Below are 12761 nucleotides of genomic sequence, written 5' to 3'. Positions count from 1 at the left end.
TACACCCCCTCCCCTTTTGTCAACACGATCCCTCCTGTACAGGGTATAGCCCTCTATACCCGTGGTCCAGTCATGGGTGGAGTCCCACCAGGGGGATACCAAAAGTGTCCCATGATGTGAGATGGAGGTGTCATTCTTCTGTGTGAAAAAGTCCTTCTCATATTTCCTTGTGTTTTTTATTGGTCTTTAGACTGCAGCCAAACAGTTAGCTGAAGTACTTCTCCACTCATTGAGTGAGGACTGCTACTGGAGCCCCTTGTCTGAGCCTCTGCCAGAGTTCATGAACAAGGAAGATGACTCTTATGTTAGCAATCTTTTATGTCGAAGACCTCAGCTCTATACAGGAGACAAGTAAGCATAGCTCCTTTGTTTTGGTTTCTATGTGAAAAGGAAAAGTGTGTCTGAAGTTTACCTTAGCACTTCCTATTAACTTATTGGCTCGTATAGTTCTGTTGCATGTGGAATTACTTGTTTTGTTTTTCGTTTAGCTTTTTAAAAGCTTCTAATCAAAAGGCCTGTTGACAAAACCCAAACTTTCCAAATCCAGAATATTAAATTTTCTCATGAAGGAAGATTCTGACCAGATAGCTGCCTTATTTGCAGGATGGGATTCTATGTAATGCTGGGTCAAAATAGTTTGCTTTAGATGCACTCTCTAGAGCTTTTAATTGTGTGCTTCTGGAAAAGGAGGTTTTGTATAGCAAATGAATCATGCATGAGGTGTTTCAAGTTACTGGTCCTCTTGTGACATTAGAATAGAGACTGATTTGCTAATTTGTAACCTTGCTTATAAAAATGTGTTTTTCTCTTTCAGCCTGTACTGCCCTCAAGACAACATAGAAGAGGCTCTTCTTCTCCTCTTAATCAGTGAATCCATGGTAAGCTAAAAATAAGTATCTAATAGGAATAGCAATGGGAAGTAACTAGAATTCCACATCAAGTATTTAGAAAGGTTTCTGTAAAGCTCAAAGTCCACATAGACTTTCCTGGATACAGATTGAGATTCCTATGGAATCTTTTGTAGATAATGTAATATTTCCAGCTTTCTCTTGATGTTTCCACAGCTCCTCTTGTTGTTTATTAAGGGGAAGTTCAGGGAAGTGCTAAGACTCCTTCAGTAAAAGCATGATTTGCCCATATTGTAGTTTGAAAATAGCTTTCCAACAGTTGCATTATTTTAAAACTCAGTTTGCAGGGCATTCTGATATATGGAAAATAAACGTTCTTTTGTCTAAAAACTTAAATACATTGTTTTTAATAGCTGTTTCTGAACAAAAGAAGACTTATTTTGCAGGAAGCAAAGGGTGCACAGCTCAGTTCCATGGGGGATTTGCCATGCTTCTACACATGGGGAATACATGCTAAAAAATGTACACCTTGCCAAAAAAGGGGAGAGAAAGATAATGGGGCAGCCCTGTTTGATGCATAGATTATTTTTGCAGGTTTCCCTTAGCTGTTTATTAGCTATGCTAGTAAAATGAATATTTTTCTTTAACAGTAGTTGTCTAATAGCTGTTAGTACCAGAGTCATTTCTTCAAGAAATACAGTGCAACAGCTTTAACTTTTAAAACAGCCCCTTTTGCAAGAGGGGAATGTTTACAAACAAGCATTACCGAATTCAGGGCTGAAAAGTGTCAAAAGTATGCCCAAAAGTTTGTGTTCATTTGTTTTCATTTTAAGTACTTGGGAAGAGAAGGCAATACTTACTTGCCATTGCAGGTTTTACCAAGTCATAGCTGTGAACACGTATAGGGATTTAGGGCCCAATCCTGCACAGCACAGAGTCATTTGACCAAATATAGCCAAGGCCTTCAATGCACATTTGTCTTCAGACATATTTAAACACTTCATTGTCTTTTTAGAATTTATCATGGCTTTAAGTGCTTGGCTGGATTGGGGGAGAGACTTCTGTGCTTTTCTGGATTTAACTCTGTGGAAGTCCACACATGCAGGGCCGTGCACTTGCAGCAGCTTAAGTAGCAGTGGCACAAGTTTGTACTGGAGATTTGTGCCTCAGCACACATACCTGAATGTGCACTTTGGTGTGGGGCAAATTGTGCCAGTTGGTGCAGACTAACCTTGGATCTTCAGCCAAGGGAGCGCTAGAGGCTGGGGCCAGTGCCTGTGCTGGCTCCAGCAGTATAAAAAGCTGCTCTGGCAAGCAGCACAGGGCTGCTTGCCCTCAGGAGCTTCTGAGGCCCAGCCAGTTGGTCTCTGGGGACACAAGCCCCTTGTGCCAGCTGGACTGCTGTAGCTGCTCTGACCCAGAGTGGCCCCTGCACCCTCTACACACCGCAGCAGTCTGACAGGAGGGGTGCTGCCTGGCTGTGACCTGCTGCCACCCGTGACAACATCTCTACCCTTGGACTTGTGGCCCTATGGCTGCGCATCTGCCAGCCCCGGGTGGGGACCACATTGGCTGTGGTATGGGTACTGCAGCAGAGCCACCTGCACTTTTGGGTCAGCTGCCAGTGGGCCATGGCTATACAGTTCACCTTTGGGGCACTTGTCATGTCTTGTGACTCCCCCAGCCATCTGGGCAGCTATCACCCAGAAGATGTGCTCATTGTGGTGGCCCGCTTTGAACTGTCGAAGCATGTCCTCGTGGCCCCAAATGGCCTAGAGGTCAGTCACCTCATCTGCCCTCCAGCTGGGTCCCCAGTGCTGGCCCTAGGCAGGTTCCTCTGCCTGTGTCCCACCCCTTGCCTCACTAGGAGGGATCCTGATGTTCCCTGTTTAAAAATTTCAAATTCTTTTCTTTAAAAAACCCAAATTCTCTCATTAAAATGCACAAAAATTATGTTTTCCCGTGATTAAAATGAAATGCTACTATATATTAAGATAAATCAATTGGGCAATGTTTTATTGATATATGTACAATTTTAAAGCAGTTCGGAAGCCTACCAGTGCCTTTCTCATCATCATAAAATGAATTCTAAATATCTATTTACTTTTGGGTTTTTATATCATAGAAAAATCAGAGCTGCCTTTGCCCCTTTTGCTTACCAGGATGTGGGGACAGCTGCATCTGGAACTCCAGCTCGTTTGTGGCGCTGAGCAGCACTGATATGTTGGTGCCTTTTCCCTGCCCATGCCCTTGCTCCTCACTCCCAACCCACAGCCCCACCTGTGCCCCTCACTTCCGAACCTCAGCCCCTGCCTGCCCCCCACTCAATCCCTTCTGGTAGGAGACATACAGTTAAATTGCTACTAAACAGGTTTAATTAATTTTTTTATTCTTACACTTTGTGTAATTAACTTGTGGAACTCATTGCCACAAAATATTGTAGAGGCTGATAATGTAATTGGGTTCAAAAGAAGACTGGACAAATACATGCAGGATAGGTCCATCAGTGGGTATTATGCAAAATAGTTAGGACTGCTTCATCCAAAATAGGACTTTTAGGGTTCCTGAATGGTGGAAACTGTAAGAGTACAGACCAGAAAGATAAGTAAGTTTGGACAGGCCCTGTATAAGTACTTTCTCCTGACATCCACTCTCTCCACTTAGATACAAGATGCTGGATCTGTGGTCTGACACAATGTGGCATTTCTTATGTTAATACAGTTGGGTCTCTTCAGCTATGGCAGGTTATTCCTTATGGCAAACACCCTTGCTGTTCCAGCCTCGAGTGGCTTTTGACTAAAGCCTGCCAATTGCAATGCTTAACTGCCAGGATTGTTTCATTTGTAACTTCAACCACATGAGGGGAAAATGAGTCTGTAATGTCTTAGATCCTGGCAAATAGCTTTTTTCTTGTCCTTCAGTCTGTCTTGTTTAAATATTTAAGCAAAGTATTTATTTGGTACCCAAAGTGTGCTTTGATACCCTGTCACTGAGAAGATGCAGTGCAATGTACACAGGCTTCTTGCAGATGGAGGAGAAGGGGAGAAGTTAGGAGGAGAAAGTTCCTTTGTCATTCAGATTATAAACTCTCTGATCTCCTTCATTTCCCTAATCATCAGATGTTCCTCGTACCTCTCTACAACTCCCTGAAAAAAACTACTGTAAAAGCGGCTAGTTCCTACCATTTAAGAATCAGGCCTCAGGCTCCCCAAAGTCAGAAGATTGGCCCAAAAATCCTGGAGCCCACTGTTTTCATTAGCTTTCTGCCTTTGATCCTTTAAGGTTCTATTGCTTCACAACCGCAAGATCTACACGCTTTTTTAAAAAACAGAAGTTCATCTTATTTAGTCAGTGTAATCCATGAACTTGGTCTTTTAGCGAAGCATCATATACAGTGAAGATTCACAGTTGATTCAAGAGTTTGCTTTCATTAGAAGGAGTCATCAGGGTCTGGGAGGGAAAAGTAGTGACTACTCCTGCTCTCACTAAGTTTTTGGCCAACTTTTTATGGGACAGCCCTGCAGAAGTGATTTTTGGGGAGGTCCTAGCTTATGTGATCTATAGGGTTGGGGAGAGGTCTAGGTACTCTAGAGTGTGGATCTGCTTAGGGGAGAGGAAATAACATAATTGGTCAAATAATGCATAATGCAAATAATGCATCATGCATTATATGCATATCATATAGCAGGTTCCATTGCCATGTTGTGGGAGAAATGTTATGAGATATAATATTTGTCCCTTTAAGTCTCATGAACATCACTGTCATTTAGTTTGCTCTGGGTTTTGCTGTTGTGTTAAAGAAAACAAATGACAAATTAGTGAAAGCTCAAACTCCAATAATGGAAAAAGTTTCCTAGGAAAGGAAAAAAATGGCTGTAATCTGGTGCTTAGTGCACATGCTAATATCCATGGAAATTTTTTCCCTGTACTTTTCCCATTCAACTCCCATCCCTAGGGAAGTAAACGTATGACATGTAGTGTTCATTTTGGGTCTCCCCTTTGTTTGGAAAGATATAATGGTAACCACTGTGGATATTGCATATTCCTCCTCTTGGAGAGAATATTCTTAGAAAATATTCATGATACATTTCTGCATGCCACTGAACTACATGTGCAGGGCTTCTAGATCCCCTACTGCATTTGTTTATTTCAGTATTTACAGAAGTAGCTCTTTAAGATTAAACAAAAATATACAATCAAGTTGACTCAGTGGGGGCAATCCAGGCCAACATACAGCTTGAATTTCTTTGTTTTCCCTCTCACCTGTCATTGTAATATGTCCTTTCCAGCATGATTTTTTGGAAGACCTGCAATGGTCATGTCACTGCCTTTCTTTGCAAAAATGTCTCTGACAAGGTGTCTGTTCCACATGCATGTTTCCATTTCGTTCTCCTTGGGAACTTAGGGGAGACAGAGGCAGAAAAGGGAGCTGTGTGAGAAGGGGGGGAAGGGGCTTAGGTAAGGGGAGAGGCAGAGTGAAAGGGTCATAATGTTTTGTGGGTTGGTAAAAGGGAGAAACAATGAAGGTCATAAAGGAAAACCATGGGACAGACATGTGGGATGTTTGAAAGCAGAGGGGACAGTATGTGAGGGGGAGAGGAAGGGGCTCTATGGAGTGGGGAAAAATTGCTTATCAAGAATAACTTCCAAGTAATCCTGCAGGGACAGGACCTGCACTGAAGAGTCTAAAACTTCCCAAACTGTTTCTCTGCCTTTTTTTTACCCTCCTAAGAAAACAGTTACCTCAGATTTATCAGACTGTTTCCTCCCACACTGGCAGCTCCAAGAAACTCCTTTGATTACAAGAACTGTCCCTGACAAACTATTCACATTAAAGCCATTGTGTGATTATTCCTACAGTCATTGAATTCAACAGCAAGATGCTCAATGATTTCAATAGGAATGGGGCCTATTGCAGGAGCCTCACTTTTTTTTTCTTTCTTTCTTCATATATAGAAGCATTTTCAGTGGCAGCCCTTCTTCACTTTATAGTAAGATGGAGGATGGTTTCTAATAGTAAGTAAGGCTTACCTTCAAGAGTTTGGTGACTGCCTCTGAGCCAAAGTGTATAGCATTTGGATTGCAAAATACACAAGAGTAACATGAAAGCACTGTTTTTAAATTTTGGTATGAGTTGTGAGATTGGTTCCTGCATGTTCTGTCCCATGGAAAATTGGAACTGACTTTTTGTAAAGTCAAGATGTTCTGGTAATGCTGCAAAGCAGCCCAGTTTTTGAGCTTGGCAGATGTTCTTTTCTGATGCCAACTGTTATTGAGTTAGTTACTGGAGTTGACAGCAGTATCCTCTTTAAGGTCTCAAGTGAAAGAGACCAGACAGCCTAAAGGTTTCTGTAAATTGTGCATTTCAGACTTGTGTGTGTGCGTGTGTAGAATTAACAGCTAAATTTTCCACAAGTCCATGGGCTGCTGCTCACAGTGAAGATTTGCTGCCTGTAAGGAAATGACATCTTCCCTTTGTTACAAAGAGGAGCAACGGGGCTAACTTGCAGCCATCAGCCAGACTTAGGGCTGCACAGAATCTCTTGTGGCTGCTATAACCTTACCATGTATGGGGAAGCTGGCAAACAGATCAGGTTAGTTGTCAGCTTCTTCCAGTCCTGACCTCCCCTGATTCCAGCCCATCAAGAAAACTTGCCAATAAGTTTCTAATTAGGGCTCCTGTGAATCCACTTTTGGCTGTTTCAGTGGTGACTGCCTGCCTCCTGCTGCCTCCAGGCTTGCATGGTGGAATAACACAAGTTCTGCTGCTGGACAGATATTCTGTGTTGGTGGGAACGGATGGATTACTCAGGAAGGATTTGCTTTTAAATGTAGTTCCCTTTAATTCCAATAACTGGTCTCTTTGGATTATTGTTTGTACAGTGATTGACTGCAGTGTAGCTGCTCCAGTAACTGGGCAGTGTAGCCTTTCAGATCAGCCACAGGTTTTCAGATCCAGGAATGGAACATTTTCTGTTTATTTTTGTGTGTGTTCTTTTAAAGTCATGGTTTTTAAACTTTTTATTTAAATTTAGAATGATTTCACTTTTTAAAAAAATCTAATATACAGCATAGAATGCCTTTCTTTAGTTTCTTCTAGTGTCACTTTTATGCTGCGAGACTGTTACGGTATAATTCTTTATCTGGTGTAGACCAGGAAAATGTAGCTGGCCCAATTGCCCTTGACTGGCTAACTCAGACTGCTGGTGTTCCATTTCCCCTTTTTTCTTTTTCAGGCTTATTGAAAACAGAATTCCTCATGTTCAGGACTAATAAACTTGGTGCCATTGTCAACAAGAGAGTAGAAAAACTTTATCAAACTCTTATCTCTCTTATCTCCGATTTTAGTACCGAGTGGGAATTTGACCTGGGTGGGACTGAGAGCACAGAACGAATTGTGCAAGAAAACGGATGCATCCTGCCCTCTTTATTTGTGTGACCAATCCAGTGAACTTCCACGGGTGTGCTTGCAACAGTAAAACGAGCAGGATTTGGTCCCTTTTCAAAGCAAGCGATAATATCTAGAAACATTCCAGTCTTCCTATACAATTCATTACTCTATTAACTTAAAATTAATAAGTGGAGAGGGAGGAGACCTTCTAATTTTTTTGTTGTGGAAGTTCTCCAGATGCAGGCAGACCTCACGATGACGATTCTATAATAGTTTGATCACGATCACAAAACTTTTGCTTATAGTAGGGAAAATATGTGTCAGAGGAAATGAATGAGATGCAAAGTGGCCATTCTATATAGTCCTGTCCTTAGCTATCCAAACCAGTGTTCTTTGCTGTGCTGTGTCACAAGTCTGGGTGCTGTCACACCTGTGATGTAATGCAGAACTCCACCCCCCCCAGCCTCCTGAAAAGATGGATTGTGGAATGTTCCTGATTGTGTGCCCGAGGAAATGCACCACCTACATCAGTTTCCTCCTGAACAAAAGGGTTTTAATCTGGGTGGCTGGGAATGAATTGGTAGTTTTTTTCCCTTCTCTTTTGTGGCAACTGTTATTACTTTCAAACTTGTGGGGGGCATCCAGTAAAAGGCTGTTGGGAGCTTTCCAAAGCCAGACAGTTATCGTGTTAACTAGCTAATATATTTCATTTAGGTGTTCAGCCTGCCTATCTGTCTTACATTAAACTTGTTACATTGTCATCTTTTTTCTGTTTGGCTTTGTGTAGTATTTTCAGAATTAGTACTGCTACAGTGGTACCCAATAAAAGATACGATAGTCATATTGCATTGCCAGATGCCAAAACAAAGGGAAAATTTGAAAGAGACGTTTACTCTGTAAACTTTCCAAGAATAGTCCCCAGATTTCTTGGTTTTCTTTTGCATACCCATTGCACCAAAGGAATGGAAAATAACAATTTTGTTTTATCTGTTTGGACTTGTAGTTCTAGCAATTTCCAGCTATAACTTTCTAATTGACCACTGTGCGTAAATCACGTGACTGATTTAACTGAGAAGAAAATGCTCGTAATGCTAGTACTTTGGACCAAATTTTCAGTGGGTATAAATGAGTACAACTTCCCTGAATTCAATGTAGGAGGATCTTGCCTTACACTTTCAAAGTGATTTACGGGGTAGAGTTGGATTTAGTGACACGTGGTGCTTGTTGTCAGAAACTATTGCAAAATCTGCCAGAGGGTCTCCTAGTCCACCCAGGGTGGATTGCTTTTGGTGTGCAATTCCTCATTTCTGCTTGGACATTTGAAAATATGAGCTCTTTTCCTGTGTTCTGCTGCAGAGAGCTCAGCCTTCAGGCTCATCCAGATCCTTGGCCTCCTCCTGAACCAGAAAAGACAAGGTAGAAATGAACCTTGCAGACTAACTGAATCAAATGAAGTGAGTTCTTGTTCACAGAAGCTTAAGCATCTCTGATTTCAGTCAGTCTGTGCCAGAGGTGGGCAAAATAGCAGAACCAGCCCATGGCCAGACTCCATTTTCCAACAGCCCCTCTGCCTACGTGGCTCCTACCAGATCTCATGGAGACCCTGGAATTGTGGGTCTGTGAAAGCATGGGGTTGCAGAACTGGGGCTTGGCTGCCGCCCCAGCCTTGTGCTGTCACAGCCCCGTGATGCCAGGGTCTCCACGGAGACTGGCTGGGAGTCATGGGCAGGGCATGTGGCTGGGCGAGGAGCGGGGCTGGTGCCTGGATCTTGAGGCGGTAACAGCATGGGGCTGGGGCCGAGCCGCAATTCACTCTTTGCATGGCTCTACCCACAGAACCTGCACATCTCAGGGACTTGTGAGCAGTGGATTGCAGCTCTGCCTCAGCCCTGACCCCACACTGTCACTGCCCCAGGATCCTAGGGTCTCTCTGGCCCCACCTGCCTACTAATTTTGCTCTGGGCTGCAGGTCAGATTTAGATTAATAGATTGTAAGGCTGGAAGAGACCTCGGAAATTAATCGGGCCCGGGCCCCTGCACCAAGCAGGAAAGATGACTGGGGGTCAGGTGACCCCAGCGAGGTGATTGTCTAGATTCTTCTTGAAGATTTCCAGGGTAGGTGATTGCACCACCTCTTATTCCTCAGTCTAGACACCCTGACTGAAGACATTTTTCCTAATGTTGAGCCTGAATCGACCTCCGAGGAGTTCGTGGCCATTACTCCTGGTTTTCCTCTCGGGTGCCCTGGTGAATAGTTGCTCACCGAGCCCTTGAGGCACTCCCCTAGTGTAACAGTAAGCTACTACCAGGTCCCCTCTCAGCCTTCTTTTCCTCAGGCTGAAGAGTCCTAGATCTCTCAGCCTTTCCTCATATGACTTGCCTTTTAAGACTGATCATACAGGTGGCTCTTCTTTGGACTCTCTCAAGCTTGTCCATTTCCTTGTTAAAGTGCGGTGTCCAGAACTGGATGCAGTACTCCAGCGGCGGTCTCACCAGTGCTGAGTAGAGTGGAAGAATCACCTCCCTGGTTTTGCTGGAGATACATCGATCGATGCACGCCAGAGTATTATTTGCCCTACTGGCTACAGCATCACACTGCCAGTTCATATTCATACTGTGGTGTATTATTACCCCCAGGTCCCTTTCATTCATGGTGCTAGTCCGTTTGGTGCCGCCAAGCCTGCAGGTATGTTGGGAGTTGCTCATCCCGAGGTGGAGCAGTTGACATTTCTCAGTGTTGAACTTCATCAGATTCTGATCCTTCAAGTTGCTAGCCTGTCTAGGTCCACCTGTATCAGTACCCTATCTTCAAGTGTGACCACACTCCCCCATAACTTGGTGTCATCCGCAAACTTAGCCAGTGAGCTCTTCACCCCCACATTCAAATTGTTAATAATGATGTTGAAAAGTACTGGACTGAGCACCAACCCCTGCAGGACACTGCTGTCCACTTCTTGCCAGGGTGACAGATCCATTCACTTTGACTCTCTGGGTCCTATTTTGCAGCCAGTTTCTCACCTACCTTACTGTCTTGGATTTAAGCCCACAATCCTCCAGTTTTATTGTAAGGACATTGTGGGATACTAGATCAAAGGACTTTTGAAAGTCTAGGTATACAATGTCAACCTGCTCTCTCATGTCCAGGTGGCGAGTTACCTGGTCATAGAAGGAGATGAGGTTCGTAAGGCAAGACCTGCCCACGATGAAGCCATGCTGGCTGTCATTCAGAATCTTTCCTTCTGCAAGCTTATCGCAGGTAGATTCTTTGATGAACTTTTCTAGGATTTTCCCCAGGGTGGAAGTTAGGCTGATTGACCCATAGTTACCTGGGTCCTCCTTCCTGCCCTTCTTGTGGATGGCCACAACATTGGCCCTCTTCCAGTCCTCAGGGACTTCTCCAGAGAGCCATAAGTTCAGTAGTGGGTGTGGGGCAGATGGGTCAGGGTACCTTGAGCAGCAGGGCTGGGTCTGGCGCTGGCAGCCAAAAGGAGCCAGAATCGCAGGGGCTGCTGGGAAATGGAGTCTGTGTGAGCTGGATTTTGCCTACCCCTGGTCTATATGGTGTATTTTTACCCTGTCTTCTGTCTGAGTTCAGGCTAACTTGGCTAACTGCCTCTCTATAACCAGAAAAGGATAATGCTGGGCTGGTGAAGCTGCTGCCTGCTGGAAATGAGATCAACTATGCAAGTGCACAGTAGAGCTGTGCAAAATTTCAGCAGCCGTTTCATTTCAGAGGCGTTTTGGCCCTTTTTCGTGCCTGAAACACTAAATCCAAAACAAAATGGAAGGTGCCGAAACATCTTCAAAACTAAACGAAACCATCCGAAATGTTTCAGAGGCGCCCCCTGGGAATAGTCTGGCACAGCCCCACAGCCCTCCTTTTAAAGTACCAGGAGGCTGGGGCTGGGCAGGGTAGCCATGGGGGCTTTTCCCACGGCTCTCCCTGATGGGACAGAGGCTGTCACAGCTGCAGGAGCCATGGGAGAAACCCCCATGGCTGGTCCCCTGGCCCCATCCCCTGCCCAGCCCCAGCCTCCTGGCACTTAAAAAAAAATAAAAAGCCCTGCACTCACTGGATGCAACAGTGGTGATTGTGGCCTCTGGGTGCTTGTGGCAGAGCCCCCACCCCCCCGCGCAGCGTGGGGCGACAGCAGAAATCTCCCCCCTCACTTGGCATCCGCACGGCAGCTGTCACATTGCATGGGTGCAGTGTGGCTTGGCAGGGTGCTGCATGCTGTCCGGTAGCTGGGGTGGCTTCATCAGTGAGCTGGAGCCTGGCACCGCTCAGCCCTAGTGGCCCCAGCCAATGTTCCCGCTTCGCCGCTGGGGCAGCTTTGGTCCCACTTCCCCCTTTCCGTGTGGCGTGGAACACTTACCGAAGGTAAGCGCCTCACTCCTCATCTGGGGCAGGCAGTGGGGGGCTGGGGGCTGGTACGGGCTCCACCAGCTCTGGGGAGCCGTTCTACTCCCCTGCATTACCTTGGGGAGCGAGGAGGCACGTGACATCAGGGCCAGGGAGTGGAGCGCTTCCCCAGTGCCAGTGGAGCGCACAGAGCAGTTCCCCAGAGTCGGGGGAGCCCGTGCCAGCCCCTGCCCCAGCTTCTGTCCCTGCCTTGCCTCCCCTCGGGGAGGAGCCACTGTCTGCTCCGAGTGAGGCTCCGCCGGCTCCGGGGAAGTGCTCCACTCCCTGGCCCTGATGCCACGTGCCTCCTCGCTCCCTGAGGTGGTGCAGGGGAGCAGAGCAGTTCCCCAGAGCTGGCGGAGCCTGCACCAGGCGCCATCCCTACTTCGCCTCGCCTTGCCTCAGAGCTTACCTTCAGCTCCTCTCCTGGTGCGCAGCCAGACCTTTAGTTGTGTGCAGCTGTGCACCTTAGAGGGAGCCTTGGCCCCAGCTCCCAGACAGTGCCCGGTGCCCTGCCAAGCTGTGCTGCACCCATGCCACGGGGCAGCTGCCACGTGGGTGCCAAGCAGGGGTGGGGGGCAGGCCTCATGCTGTGTGGGGTAGCTCTGCCAGTGTCCAGAGGCCCCAGTTGCCAGTGCTGCATCCAGTGAGTGCAGGGCTTTGAAAAAAAGAAGTGGCAAAAGCCCTGCATTTACCAGTTGCAGCAGCAGTGATCAGGGCCTCTGAGGGCTCTTGGCAGAGCCCCTTGCACACAGTGCAGGGCAGTGGGGTTTGCCCTCCTGCCTGGTACGCACACAGCAACTGCCCCATGGCACAGGTGTAGCACAGCTCGGAAGGGTGCCGCTCGCTGTCTAGGAGCTGGGGCACTGGGGTTGAGTGGTGCCAGGCTCCGGCTGACTGCCTGAAGCCGCCCCAGCTCTCAGACAGTGCATGGCATACTGTCAAAGTACGCTGCCCCTCCACTGATGCGTGGGTGCCAGGTGGGGGGTAGTGATCCCTGCTGCCCCACATTGGCCCGCGCTGCATGGGGAAGCTCTGCCACAAGCTCCCAGAGGCCCCAATCACTGCTGCTGCAGCCAGTAAGTGCAGGGCATTGTTTTTTTCGGGTTTTTTAAGTGTT

At 46.4% G+C, this 12761-nt stretch overlaps 1 protein-coding gene across 2 annotated transcripts in view; it reads left to right on the top strand.

Moving 5' to 3' along the window:
* The window catches only part of TTC7A (tetratricopeptide repeat domain 7A), a 246883-nt gene that overhangs the window by 42774 nt on the left and 191348 nt on the right, over positions 1-12761 (top strand). For both annotated transcript variants that reach the window (XM_019549352.1, XM_019549351.1), the window contains 2 exons: positions 191-351; positions 815-878. In XM_019549352.1, the coding sequence (XP_019404897.1) occupies positions 191-351; positions 815-878 (225 nt within the window). The remainder of the gene's footprint in view (positions 1-190; positions 352-814; positions 879-12761) is intronic.

This window comes from Crocodylus porosus, unplaced genomic scaffold (genome assembly GCF_001723895.1).
Source record: "Crocodylus porosus isolate Cpor-Errol unplaced genomic scaffold, CroPor_comp1, whole genome shotgun sequence".
Lineage (NCBI taxonomy): Eukaryota > Metazoa > Chordata > Crocodylia > Crocodylidae > Crocodylus > Crocodylus porosus.
The sequence above is the reverse complement of the archived record's forward strand: the minus strand, read 5'-3'. Positions and strand labels throughout refer to the sequence as shown.